The sequence below is a fragment of the Lytechinus pictus genome, chromosome 2 (genome assembly GCF_037042905.1).
Source record: "Lytechinus pictus isolate F3 Inbred chromosome 2, Lp3.0, whole genome shotgun sequence".
NCBI classification, from domain to species: Eukaryota; Metazoa; Echinodermata; class Echinoidea; order Temnopleuroida; family Toxopneustidae; genus Lytechinus; species Lytechinus pictus.
Genome location: NC_087246.1, coordinates 65,525,022 through 65,539,302, shown reverse-complemented (window position 1 = coordinate 65,539,302; position 14,281 = coordinate 65,525,022). Strand labels below are relative to the sequence as shown.

At 35.2% G+C, this 14,281-nt stretch overlaps 1 protein-coding gene across 1 annotated transcript in view; it reads left to right on the top strand.

Annotated features, from left to right (window-relative positions):
- Positions 1 to 14,281, top strand: part of LOC129269716 (bactericidal permeability-increasing protein-like) — a 25,006-nt gene extending 10,725 nt beyond the window's left edge. The window contains exons 5-16 of the mRNA XM_064095428.1: positions 264 to 357; positions 2,676 to 2,727; positions 5,246 to 5,309; positions 6,010 to 6,098; positions 7,080 to 7,259; positions 7,626 to 7,691; positions 8,639 to 8,806; positions 9,926 to 9,993; positions 11,078 to 11,120; positions 11,945 to 12,005; positions 12,431 to 12,507; positions 13,092 to 14,281. Of these exons, the coding sequence (XP_063951498.1) occupies positions 264 to 357; positions 2,676 to 2,727; positions 5,246 to 5,309; positions 6,010 to 6,098; positions 7,080 to 7,259; positions 7,626 to 7,691; positions 8,639 to 8,806; positions 9,926 to 9,993; positions 11,078 to 11,120; positions 11,945 to 12,005; positions 12,431 to 12,507; positions 13,092 to 13,151 (1,022 nt within the window). The 3' untranslated portion in view covers positions 13,152 to 14,281. The remainder of the gene's footprint in view (positions 1 to 263; positions 358 to 2,675; positions 2,728 to 5,245; positions 5,310 to 6,009; positions 6,099 to 7,079; positions 7,260 to 7,625; positions 7,692 to 8,638; positions 8,807 to 9,925; positions 9,994 to 11,077; positions 11,121 to 11,944; positions 12,006 to 12,430; positions 12,508 to 13,091) is intronic.

Below are 14,281 nucleotides of genomic sequence, written 5' to 3'. Positions count from 1 at the left end.
ATAAACAGATTGATGAAAAAAAAATGAATAAACAAATTAATCAATCAATCAATTAATAAACAGAGATTTACGAGGCTGAAAATAAGCGGAAATTGCAACTTTCAAATTAAAAGATAAAGAAGTCAGTAAGACGGACGCATACAAAATATCGACGTAATGATGATTACCCAAACTATGTAAGCATGGTAAGGATTACGAGTTTTACGACAAATTGGAATATATGCTTTTCTTGTTAAATAATATCTTGAATGATTTCCATATAGGAGTGGACAATAATGGCAGACCATCAGCAAGTGCCAAATATTGTAATTTCCATGTCGGGTTTGTAAAGCTAAATCTCCACGCTGGAATGGCTTGGTACGTATGAATACAAATTTATCATTTTGTAATTATTGTGCTACTCAGTATCACTGCATCTTCTCTATAATTTCCCTGTCATGATTAAAGACTTGGAGGAGGGTATGAATGAAAATTCTCTCTGCCAAGGCCTATAAATTATGTACGTGGTAGGGGAGAAGATGCATATTCACTATTCAGTACATGTTGAAATGAAATTTCAAGTCATTATCTGTTGAAAAATATACATATTATTTTTTTATGTCCGGATTACCCTTAGTATTGCCTTATTGTTTAACCAGGGAAGGGTGAGGAGGATGTATAATGCGCTTATCACCCCTTCACCATTTTAATATTATATACACCAATCGTTTTTGATCGAAATTTCTTCAGACACCCATTGAGGATGTTATATAGATCTATGCGTCCCATGAATAGTGAAACAATCCCCCCCCCCCCCCTCAGTGGCGTAACAGGCGAGGGGCAGGCTGCCCCCTCTCCGGCGGATTTCACCGGGGAAATAAAAAAACGGGAGAAAGAGAAAAGTGAGAAAAATGCGAAAAAGAAAGAAAGAATCGAAAAAAAAAAAAAAACGAAAGGAAGGAAGGGGAGAAAAAAGGGAAGATGATAGGGAAAAAGAAAAAGGAAATCTCAAACATAAAATGGGAAAACGTAAGGAACACTTAAAAAAAGTTTAACCAATATGTGGTAAAACGGGAACATGCATGTTTGCTGCATGGGTAAAATTATACCAAATACTTTGTAAAGCTTACGAAATGTTGCATTGAAATTTATCCTTAAAACATGAATTTGCCCAATATTGGGAGAAAAAATACCCAGCAAACATGCATGTTCCCTTGCAACCAAATACTGTGTAAATTTTTACTCAATCTTTTTTAGAGTGAAAAAGGATAGGAAGAAAATAAAAAAATGTGGGGAAAGAACAAATTATGCCGAAATATTAATAAATTTGCATGATTAGTAAGAGTGAAATAAATTAAAGATGACAAAATAGCAGGGGAAAAATGATGGGAAAGGGAAAGGAAAAGAAAAGAGGCAAGCAAAAGCGGGAAATGAAGGTAGAATGGAATGAGCCAAAAGGTGAATTGAAAATGGAAGAAAAGGGAAAAGAAAAACAAGGAAAAGAAGTCAATATCACGACTGGAGCTACCGAGGATTGAAAATAAAAAACGGAAAGAAAGATCGATCTATCACATATAAGAATTTCATTTGAAAAGGCCAAATTTTGTTTGCTCGCTTCTCTCACTGGCGACTTTTTACAAATTTTTTCCACATTTGCTATGTTTATTACACAACTGCGTTGAGTTAATGTGTTATGTAAAAGCTATATAATATACTTGCGATTTGATTAAGAATAGCAGCCATCTGTAAGATTTAAAATGGCTTAATATCAAGAGGTTCGGGGCGGAGCCCCCGGACCACACCCACATAGCACTGGTGTAGGGCCATGGCCCCAAAAAGTTCTACAAACAAGAACAAACAAGAAAAGGAAAAGTGTAAGATGTGATTATATTTTCTGAATATGTGAAAATCTATCTCAAAGTTAGATTCTCATGAAAAGGTGATTTTTTTTTATCGCTCATATCTTCGCTCGCCCAGAACTTATATTAAGCAACTTTTTGCAACACGCGCCATGCTGTGCCCCCTCTTCTTTTTTTTACTTAACACGCTACTGCCACATAGAGCTTCGCCCTAATGCTCGCGTACAATCATTAAAAAAATCCCGTTCCCTGTACAGACCAAGAATGAAAAAGAGAAAAGCAAAGAAAAGGCAAGAGAGAAGCGTGAAATATGATGTTATTTTCTGAATATTACATCAAAATCTATCACAAAATTTGATTTTTGTAATGCTTACTAAAATTTTGCTCGCTCGCTCGCATCTGTTTTTGTTTTTTTATAATAAATTTTGATCGATACGCCATGTCTGGCCCCCTCAATTTTTTGGCTTATTACGCACTGCTTGTTCATACCATGATATGACCGGAATTTTGTTTTTCTTGCCCCCCCCCCCCCCCGGCCACGGACCCTGTTACGTACACGCCCCTGCCCCCCCCCCCTAAAACACAGCAATAAAAACCTATGTCATTTTTTGATAAATGTTGATCGAAATTACTTTAGATTTCAGATAAAAGCATTTTAATACAATATGGCTCAGGACTGAATTCAAAATCTTTGGACCCTGTCTCCTGAAAGGTCCCAACCCCATAGTCTGGTAAACAATCATGCATGAGCTGGCTTTGAGAAGTTTAGAATTTGTCCATTATCAAGTGGCACTTACCGTATTATTAACCTGGTCTTAATCCAATCTCTATGTGCAGGAAGTATGAGGAAGAAGTCGCAGCGAAACTGAAACAAACCTTGAATCAACAGGTAAATTGATCGGTATTTGTATTCATTAATTTATTAATTCTTTGTCATTTTCACTTCAACAAAATTTACAATGTAAAGCAAAATATCATTTCCCCTTTTAGGAGATGGATTGGAAGGGGTTCTGAAATGACGGGATTATTACTCACGTAAATTGAAATCAATATAGAGGAAAGAAAAGTCGAAAAGATAATAATAATAATAACTAGAGAAGGGGGGGGGGGCAAAATCGGCTTCGATCACACAAAACAAACAAACTCACGCACACACACATAGGCATATATATATATACATACATATATATATATATATATATATATATATATATATATATATAATGAGATGAGGCGAGTCCAACTCAACAGATGACGCAGGACACCATTATTTGCAAATAATGGTGTCCTGCGTCATCTGTTGAGTTGGCCTCGCCTCATCTCATTATGTTTAATATTCACAACTCAACAGCGATTGGTAGAAGTAAACTTATCATCACACTATATATATATATATATATATATATACATGACTCATGAGAAAGAGACACATATCTCACCAACAAATTAATGCGAGCACGAAGCGCTTGCTGAAATTTTTAGTATACTGACCAGAAAACAGGAAAAAGGTACCTGTTTATGACTGTTTGTAGGAGCTCATGAGGAGGATACATATCTCACTACACAGATAATGCAAGTGCCGAGAGTGAGCTGAAATATTTTATATTCTGACCTGAAAGCTTGATATTCTAAGCGTTTTTGGTACCAATGATTAAGATGGGTATCTAAAAGAACAATAGATGCGAGCACAAAGCGTGCGATCTGAAAATTTTGATATTTCGATCTGAAAAAAATGTAACGTTTAATTTACGTTTTTAATAAAGAACAAAATATATAGGCCTATCCAATAAACGATTATTGCAAATCGAAACGGGAGTTCTTTTGATGTTTAGAATTGAAAACGGAACATTCTGTTCACCTATTTAATCATGCTAAAGAAATGATGCTAGCGCGAGCTGAAAAATTTTATATTCCAATCTGAAAAGCTGACATTTTGAGCACGATTTTAAATAAAGAACGAGATGTGTATTTCAATCTCGCTTGCCAATTTCTGTGTAACATTACAATCTTAGTTTATTTTTGCACATCAGGAATTATTGGGGGGGGGGCAAAACGATATGTTTGCCCCCCAATATTTTCATTGTTGGGGCGATCGCCCTAAATCAGCAAGCGAGATTGAGATACACAACTCGTTCTTTATTCAAAATCGTGCTCAAAATGTCCGTTTTTCAGATTGGAATATAAAAAAAATCAGCTCGCGCTTCGCGCTTGCATCATTTCTGTAGCAAAAACCCATACTTTTCATGATTAAATAGGTGAATAGAATGTCCCGTTTTCAGTTCTAAACTTCAAAAGAACTCCCGCATCGATTTGCAATAATTTTTTGTTGGATATAAAATATCTTGTTCTTTATTAAAAACGTCTATTAAACTGTCAATTTTTTCAGATCGAAATATCAAAATTTTCAGCTCGCGCTTCGCGCTCGCATCTATTGCTCTTTTAGTTACACTTCTTAATCATTGGTACCAAAAGTGCTTTGAATATCAAGCTTTGAGGTAAAATATAAAGAAATTTCAGCTCGCTCTCGGCACTCGCATTATCTGTGTAGTGAGATATGAATCATCGTCATGAGTTACTACAAACAGTCCTAAACCTTTTTCCTGTTTTCAGGTCAGTATACTAACAAATTTCAGCTCGCTGTTCGCGCTCGCATTAATTTGTTGGTGAGATATGTGTCTCTTTTTCATGAGTCATATACATATATAATATATATATTATATATATATATATATATATATATATACATATATATATACATAAATACACACATACATATATTTATATAAGCATATGTGTGTGGGTGAGAGTGCTTGTTTTGTGTGATCGAGTGCCTTTGGAACGTTGATTCATGATCCCCCCAATCTGAAAAATGGATCGACGCCCCTGGTCCTGCATAACATAATATGTTATTATTACCCTTCGCCAATCTAAATGCTGAGCGCCTATAGCAAGAAGACAGAAGGTCCCGTTTTTATAAGTCTTTGGTATGACTCGGCCAGGGATCGAACCCATGACCTCCAGTTCATGAGGCGGACGCTCTTCCATTGAGCCACCATGCAAATAACTATTATACATTTAGATAAAATATGACAACTTCTTCATTATGCTATTAATGACAAAAATGAAATAGAATGGATAAACAATCAAATGAATGCACGATGTTATCCTTTGCAATTCCTATTTTGGATATTTCTTATAAAGGATTTCTTGAGGAACCCCTATCGGGTTTTTCAAAAACTTTAAATTTATGTTATGCATATTGTATGTTCCTGTAAGATTTCTATATCGGAAAACAAATGAAACAAATTTGTCAATATATTGTTTTCTTGGCATACAATAAAAAGCAGTATAACTTGATAATTGGCGCCATTTAAGCATAAACAAGATTAATCTCTACTTTGCTGCAGGTCTGCAGTAACGTTATCACAGCTATCAACACTGATCTGGAAAACAAATTAAGAGCATTGAAAGGTAACATTTTTGCTGTAATAATAATGATGATGATTATGATGATGAGGAGGAGGAGGAGTAGGAGGATGATGGTGATGATGATGATGATAGTAATAATAATAAAAACAACAATAATAATAATAATAATTAATAATAACATATTAATGTATATAGCTCACTTGCAAAAAAAACATTGTTTCACGACAGCGCTTTCAACAATGATATGGAACCTGAAAAGATAGTAATACATATATATAAATAGTACTGATTAGAAAACAGAAATTAGAAATTTTCTTAAATATTTTCTAAGATGAAGAGAGGCGCACATAAACTCGTTCCAGTATCTTGGGGCACATGTCTAAAAAGCATTGTGACCAGCCTCGGTATGTGCCCGTGGATGTTGCTTTAATAGAACGCAAGTTACATGTACAGCCTATCATGATCAGGAGTGAATTTAGCATTTCATGAAGTTGGGGCGCAGAATTCTGGAACAAAATGTGATTTTTGTTTTAATCAATAGGGTCCTTCACGAAAATACAGGACGTGATACGCCACGAAATGGCTAGAGAGTGCTCACTCTGGATCCGAAAACACATGCATGCTTTAAACATCCACAAAAAATGAATCGAAACTATTAGTCAGTTAGTTATGTATTTTATAAGAAACGTGTAAAGTTAAACATTACGCTGCATGATTGCTATTTTTAAAATTTTATTTACAGTGACTATGCTCTACAAAGACAAGTTTAAGTTTGACTACTCTCTCGTAGAAAGCCCATCGTTCAACACATCAGTTGACACAGCGCACAAGGTAAGCTTCTATAATTGACGAGCGAGTCCTACATTCAAGATCTTACTCACAGATAAATCTAGATAAATCTTTTTTTACGTCGTGTCTAGCGTCTAAATCGTGCTCTTAACCGTTAAATCAAAATCAATATTGATATCATCATCAGCAGCACTATCACCATTTTCACCACCACCACCACCAGCACCAGCTAGACCATCAAAATCACAATCACCGCCAACACCACCATCATCTTTATCATCGTCATCAACAACACCATCACCCCGGACCATCACCACTTACCATCATAATCATCATCATCATCACCATCACCACCATCATCATCACCATCATCACCATCATCATCATCATCATCACCATCATCACCATCACCATCATCATCATCATCACCACCATCATCATCATCATCATCATCATCACCATCATGATCACCATCATGATCATCATCATCATCATCATTACCATCATCATCATCATCATCATCATCATCATCATCATCATCATCATCATTACCATCATCATCATCATCATCATCACCATCATCATCATCATCATCATTTTCACCACCCTCACCATCATCGTCATCATAATCATCATCATTATGCACCACCACCACCATCACCAATATCTTCATATGTTCATGAACAACGTCTCTTAAATATTGTACTTTTTATAACTAAATCTTCACCTTTAATTTACAATGTATAACGAATGAAGTTTAAATGAAATACACGGAAGCTGTTTCATAAAACTGTGGAACTTACCTTTATGATAAAATCGTAACAAATAATCAGCATTACATTCAAATGCTTGTTAAGAACAAAAAAAAACACTCTACAAAGCTAAATAAACTATCAATCAATTGAAGATCTGATTTCGCGCCAAAGAAAATGTTCCACTCTGTGTAAAATCGTGTGTAACTTTTATACGAAATATGTTGATTATGCCAGTCAGCTTGAATACTGGATTATTTTCATGACGCAGGGTGAGGCTTACCCGATCGGAAATGCGACAGAATGCCCCATACCTATACCAGTAGTGCCGCAGGACCCAGATAAGACTTCAAAGATGTTGTTCCTCTGGGTAACCGACTACCTGCCAAACTCTGCCGGTTATGTCCTGCAGAAAACCGGTCAGCTCCACCATATACTGACTCCAGATAACGTGAGATATCACTCTATTCCACAGATATTCAGTAGGTATACAATAACCACGTTTACACAACTAAGCGGTGACAATTATAGATCTCAATCTTCAATTTACCCTATCCCCGAAAAGTTATGAATAGAATAAGCAAATAAATTAATTTGTTAATAAATGAATGAATAAATAAATGAATAAAATACATACACAATCATGAATTCTGCGCCAAAGATACCGTACTTGTAACATGGAAAATTCATATAATATCATCATCTGATCCGGGAACTTTCCAAAGATGAGAACGAAATCTCAAACTCAGTACATAATCGAAAATGTAAAATAATTTTGTGTTATTGTTGTTGTTGTTGTTTATTCCTATTATATAAGGTGCCTCCGGAGCAGAAGAAATACCTCAACACGTCTAGTATGGCTGTAAGAATGCTCCTTCCACAGGTATACTCCCTAAATTCCTAAGTAAAGCACGAGGAAATAGCATAGTAAACATGCAAGAAACATACAATATAAACAAAATTATGATATTTTCAGCTTCTCGTAATATTTTAGACCATGCTTGGCCTAAGTTAAACTTGACCCCAGGATACGGTTCAAGAAGTGCAATATCACCACTTCCTGAGGAATATCCTATATTCTGTATTTCCATATTTTATCACATCGTTTATTATCAAACAAAGTAAGGATATATTTTTTTCTGAGGTATCGAGGACTGCAGGGTCCGTAAAAATTGAATGGTTGCAATTCACTTTAGATTTTTTTTCAGATGCTATCTTTATTACCTTTTCAATAGGTATTCATCATTAAAAATGGCAATATTCAAGTTTTCTTGATGTATTTATCACTAAAAATACCATTAATACTTGTCACCGGTATATCTGCAAAATACTTGAAAAGATCATTGGATTATATTTGAGGATATTATAATCATAAGAATAACAGGGACCCGTTGCATAAAACTTTTTGCCCTAAAAAAAAACTCTGGCAAACAAATTTATGCCATTGAAAATTGACATTAAGAAACTCTGGCAAAAAAAAGCCAGGCTTTTTTATGGCACTGAAAAGTTTTTATGTAAAGGGTCCCATCATTCACGTATAGTACATATCGAACGAGTGGTTATATAGGATGGCACTTAAAACAACAAAGAAAGGTAAATCTGGTTGGTAACTTGGTACATACGATGCCCTGGATCCCTGCATAAAAGTAAAAAGTTATATCGGCCACATCTTGTATCAAAGTTGTGTAAATATAAGAATAGTGCAGATGCAGTTCCATTATTTTTTCTTCAATGTTGTATTGTCTGTTTATTTAGATCTGTATTAATTGTCCAAACGTTGAAGCAATAATCGATGACTTCTTACTTCCATGTTTATTTTTCCACTCCCAGATCAACAAACTCTACCCAAACATGGCAATGATGATTAGTCTGAACAGCACTCAAACTCCCACGGTCAAGATCACATCGAAAGGCATCGAGGCTGTCTTGGTCGCCTACTGCTCCCCTTACGCTATCCTTCCAAACAAGACCAAAGCCTTCTTGTTCACACTGAGCGTGGTATATAAAAATATATATATATAATTATACACTCTTCAAGAATAAGGGGTTAATCGGTATCTGTACCTTAAAATGTGCAGTGGTAATAATAAGGTACAATTTTGCACAATACAGGGGAGCGTTTCATGAAAGAAAATAATTAAAATAATTTATCAGACAGAGCCTACCCCTACGGTATAGTACCAGTGATTTTTGGCCTATATCAAGTCGAAGCAAAACTGTCAGATCTTGCAACTTGTCGGACAAATAATGTTGATAAAAAATGATCCCCAGGGGGAGGGGTATTCTGGAACGGGGATTTTGATTGATTTCTCTGTGGAAAGATGGGGGACTTACAGAGATATGATGGGGAAAACACAATGTTCAAAATATTCATTATTTACAATCATAGCGGTGTCACATCTCGGGGAGAAATGACAAAACTTATAGCAAAAGTTATGCTATAGCTTTCCAGAATACCACCCCAGGGTCCCATACAAAAAGTTTCGCGATTTTCACGATTGGTCAATACTCAGTGCAATCAATCTTAGGAATCAGCCCCACAACTGCTATATGTATGTTACGGGTTAATATAATTCTTAAGGCGAAAACTTCTACCTTTTAAAGGTGTGGGGCCATTTCATGAAAGCTGTCAGTATTACAATTGTTTTCATTACCCGACAGTTACCATAGTAACAGTGTGTCTCAGCCGATCAAAATCAAGGGATGTTGTAAGATATGACGACCACTGTTGATGAACTGCTCTTTGGATGATCCCAGCCCAAGTGGGCATTTCTGAATGTGATATAACGTTTGACAGTTTAATCACAATCTATAGAGTTCATGGTACCCATCATGATGTGGTAATCGCTTTGCAAAAGATTTATAAAAATGTAAGATTGCAATAAGCCTAAAAAAATATTTCCCTTGTATATAGTATCTTTATGGACTGAATAATACAGCCTATTTTCAAAATATAAGGCCTGTACTAACGATTTTATTTCAATGATCTGGGAGAAGGGAAAGTGGAGGGGAAATGACAGAGTAAAGCATGAACTTTATTTACGGACAATGAGTTGTGTAAGGTTTGCATTAAAGCCTTCCTTAATCGCAGTTATCTTTCCATATTTAAAATTGCAGTCCATCATTGCAGACTTGAACGTCGGCCTGAAAGCGAACAACATAACATGGAAGATTACATCTTTCAGGTAATTAATTAATTATTGTGTAAAACCTATATCAAAACCCCTCTTTTTAAGGAAAAAATACAATACATATTAAATACTTTACGGAGACACTACCAGTCGGAAGAGCACACAAGCCTCAAAGGGGCGCGAAACGGTTTCAACCCCCCCCCCCCCCCCCGGTTCCGCAGCACCTGCCTCATAAACGGCAGATCGCGATTCGATCATCGGTCCTACCAACGAAATTTCGAAAACTGAACCTGCTGTCCTCTTGCCTATATCACTTCGCGTATCAAGATCAGTTCGACATGTTCGGATAAGGGTAAAGATGATTTTCCCTGAGCTTAACTTTTTTGTTTGAATGTACCCATATTTAATTGTAAATGTAAGTAGAGTTTTACAAAGTACATTAAGCAGTCTAAGAATATAAAAGTACATTGTAGCTCATTATGAATCATTAAAAATAAAACGACATTTGTGTATGTCCAATGAGGATATTGGCCAGTTTCCCATACTTTCGTTCATTTTTGGGGTCAAATCAGTTCCGGGATATAAACAAGATAGGCTAACATACAAACAACAAAATCCCATGTAAAACTTAATTTGGTCAAGGAACGGTCTCGTTCTGAGTATGCTGAATTCTATTGTGGATATGATGTAAAATATACCTTTCTCCTTTCCAGGCGGCACCTTAAACTCAAGATTCGATTAGGTTTATAAATGGACTAATCTTGGACTTGTACTTGTAGAGGTAATGGGCAGATTAATATACTTGGTGGTTTGTTCGTATTGCAATTTACTAATCTTGCAAAATAGTATAGACGCGGATCAAGAGGGGGGAGGAGCGGGCGTATCCCGTAACGCCCCCAAAAGGAACCAAAAATACCTTAATTTGGGTTATGACCTATATTATTTTCACTTTTTTAAAATAAAATGCACTCCCTTAAAAAAAACTCCTGGATCCGTGGCTGATATTATTTCTTTGATTCTTTATCGAGAAATTACCCCTTGAAATTATCTAACAATTCAAATGTGGATTTTAAGTAGAAGGGAGATACATCGTAATTCGTCTTGTTCATTCTATTTATTCTCATCTTCATAATTATAGAACCGTTTTGAAAGAGGTTCGCACTGAGGTGGGGCCGATTTCGGTGAGTACAATATCCATTTTATAATGTGTGTGGGGCAGTATCTAACTAGTGCCTAAAAGGACTTGTTAACTAAGACTGAATTTGTTTTTCCCCCTCCATTTTGGCTATATATCTCTGCTGTTTCAATAACAGGCCATATGTTAAAACAATGGTAATCCCACATGTTCAGGGAGGAATAAAACTTTGTTTCACATGACACTGAAGAGAAAATTAAAACATTTCATATTTCATGTATGATATACAAAATAAATTATGCATAGGCCTACCCTTATTTTGCAGTCACTCCGACAAAAAAAAAGATCAGTTGTATAGACCGGTCTGGATCCCGGATCAGATTACTCTGACAACCGGGTCTATTGGTGCCACACCCATTTCTTGGTTTAAAAAATAAAAAAATAAATCATAATAAATAAAAAAGGTCCCTACTAACAAAGAGTTAATTGCGATCGATTCTATCAACAAGAACTATACACTATAGAAATACAGCGAGGCCAGTATCTAAATAAATAGAGGAAACTTTCATGGCTACGACCACGACCAAAAACAAAATGAGAAAAGTAAAGTAAGGAAAGGGAAATAGTAAAATTTATTATATTTCTCTTAATATAGTATAAAGATCTATGCAAAAATTATTTTTTTGTATAAATTTCTTTTTTTTTTGCTCGATCGCATCTGTTAAAAACTTTTGCTCCATCCAACAATGACCGGCCCATGATATTTCAATATGAAGCCCAAAGAGAAAATTTTTACCCATGCTCGGCGGGCAAGAAGTAGTCCGTGTTGATTGGATTACTCAAACTGTCTTTACTTTTAACTTTCAACAGATCTCCAAACTTAAGAATGCTGTTGACTTGGCTATTAAGTCAATACTTCCGAAGCTTAACAGTAAGATGGTTATCATTATTTTCGTCTTAAGTAGTATATACACATTGTATTTTCCATATCGCCACTGGAACGCTCCATCAGTTTGTTTCCATGGATTATCATGAAATAAAAATGCATTATATTCTTTAATGAAATCGAATTTAGCTAGTCTAAAAAAAATATTGGCTACTGAAATTGCGATATTGAACTTATATGCTATCGTCTCGCTTTCAATGTTTCATCTCTTACCTTTATCATCGTCATTGTGAACGTCATTACCACCATCATCATAAACATCACAATTCTTCTTCCTCCTCCCCCTCCTCCTCTTCTTCTTTTTCTTTTCTTCTTGTTCATCTTCATCATCTATTTCTTCTTCTTCGACGCAAAATATACAGACCAACAGAATAGTGCATTGATTAAAAGAATTTTTTTTATGTTGCCAGAAATGGGCGTGGCTGGAGTTCCTCTTCCAAAACTGGATGGCTTTGAGATGATTAATTCTTCCATCACACCGGGAAAGGTATTAATTCAATGAACATACTAAAATGAATAAAGTTTGATATTTTACTTTCAGTCAGTTCCCTGCAAATCACGTCCGTTATCACCTTGTCTTCGATCTCTTGAAATATCAAACTGCATAAGGACTATGTAATAGAAAATGAATATAAATTATATTTGTTCACTATATTTTTCCCCTCTAGTCAAGTATAGACACTGACTTTATTTGCCCGAATCCACAGCCAGAAGCAACGTCCCATGCCTATATCTAATTCCTTGACAATGATAGTCAGTGAAAGCAGAGATGACTTATTTCCAGTTTAGTCTTTTCTGATAATTTGTTTGTATAAATATATTTCTTATCTTTCCCTTTTTACATCTTTAGGGGCTGTAATCTACAAGTGTTTTTTTTTTTGCGTCCCACTATTAAAAAAAAATCATAACTATATTATTCCAATTTCTACCGCAATCCCTTCAATAAGCATTTATCTTCTGTTATTTCAGGACTATATATTCTAAGCAATGATAGCTGAAAATGATAGATGGAATTTAGAACGAAATGAAAAAAATACTTTGTAATTTTCCCCCCATTTTTCTTGTTTACAGGGTTTTCTGAAGATTGGAACTGACCTCATTTACACCGATCAGTCGGCCGACGCCATATAAGCATTACCAACAACGTTTTCAGCGTGTTTTCTTTCAAATAGAATACACAACACCAACATTAATGTGTCAGATGACAACCGTGCACTGATCAATGCAATGTTAAAAAACATCTTAATTCGAGCAAGCGAAACAAGAAAGTCGATATTGAAAGATTTGATAAACTGACAGACATATTTTAAAAACAGAACGCTTAATAAAAATTTAATAGAAATTCATAATTATGGTCGACCAGAATCTGGAAGAGTTTAAATATAGACAAGGAAACATTCATTGAACAGAATATTCAGTTACGTTTCCGTGTGATGTAATGTAAATATAAAATGATACTAGCTAGTTATATTAGGACACCTGTTGCCAATGGGCGTCATTATTATTATATCATTATTATCGCCACAAATTACTTATCTAAATCAAATGTTTGTTTGTTTGGTTTTATATTGATGGCAGAGGCGCTCGTTTATTTGCTGTTCGGGATCATTTCCACCAGATGTAAAAAAGAACTTTTGCTTTTTTTTTTCTTCACAAAATATAATTTTTTTGTTTCAAGAAAAGAAAAAACTAAGAATGACCGATGATTGTAATTTCATGAATGAAACATGATTGTAAAGCTTAGGTCGTCTTCGTAATATTTCATGTATTTGATGCAACTTGTAAGATGGGTTCCAATTCGCACATGAGTAAGTAAAACAACTTGAAGTGAAGGTAGATAAAGGTGTCATAATGGGCAAAAAGCGGAATGTGCAGAACGTGATTTTCTCTTTGAAATTAAAGATATCTCCAGCCAGATGTGTCATTAATACACTTCCATCAAATTGATTTACATACTTATGCCTTACAAGAGTTATTAATTTTGTGGCAATGAGGGAACTAGCCACAAAATACATGCTATATAGTCATGCTAATGTAAAAGTCCATAAATTGTCATTTTTTCTGAAATTTGAGATTGATTTTACTATTTAAATTCGAGGTTTTTTTTCTCGCTCGGTCGACACACACTCTTAGGTTCGACAAAGGGAAAAAGTCTAGCTTAGATCCATTAACTGAGGTTATAGTCTATGTATGTAAATGGATAATGCTATAGATCACTCGCTTATTGAATAAAAATAAAATTTTGCTCACATGTGCGCTAT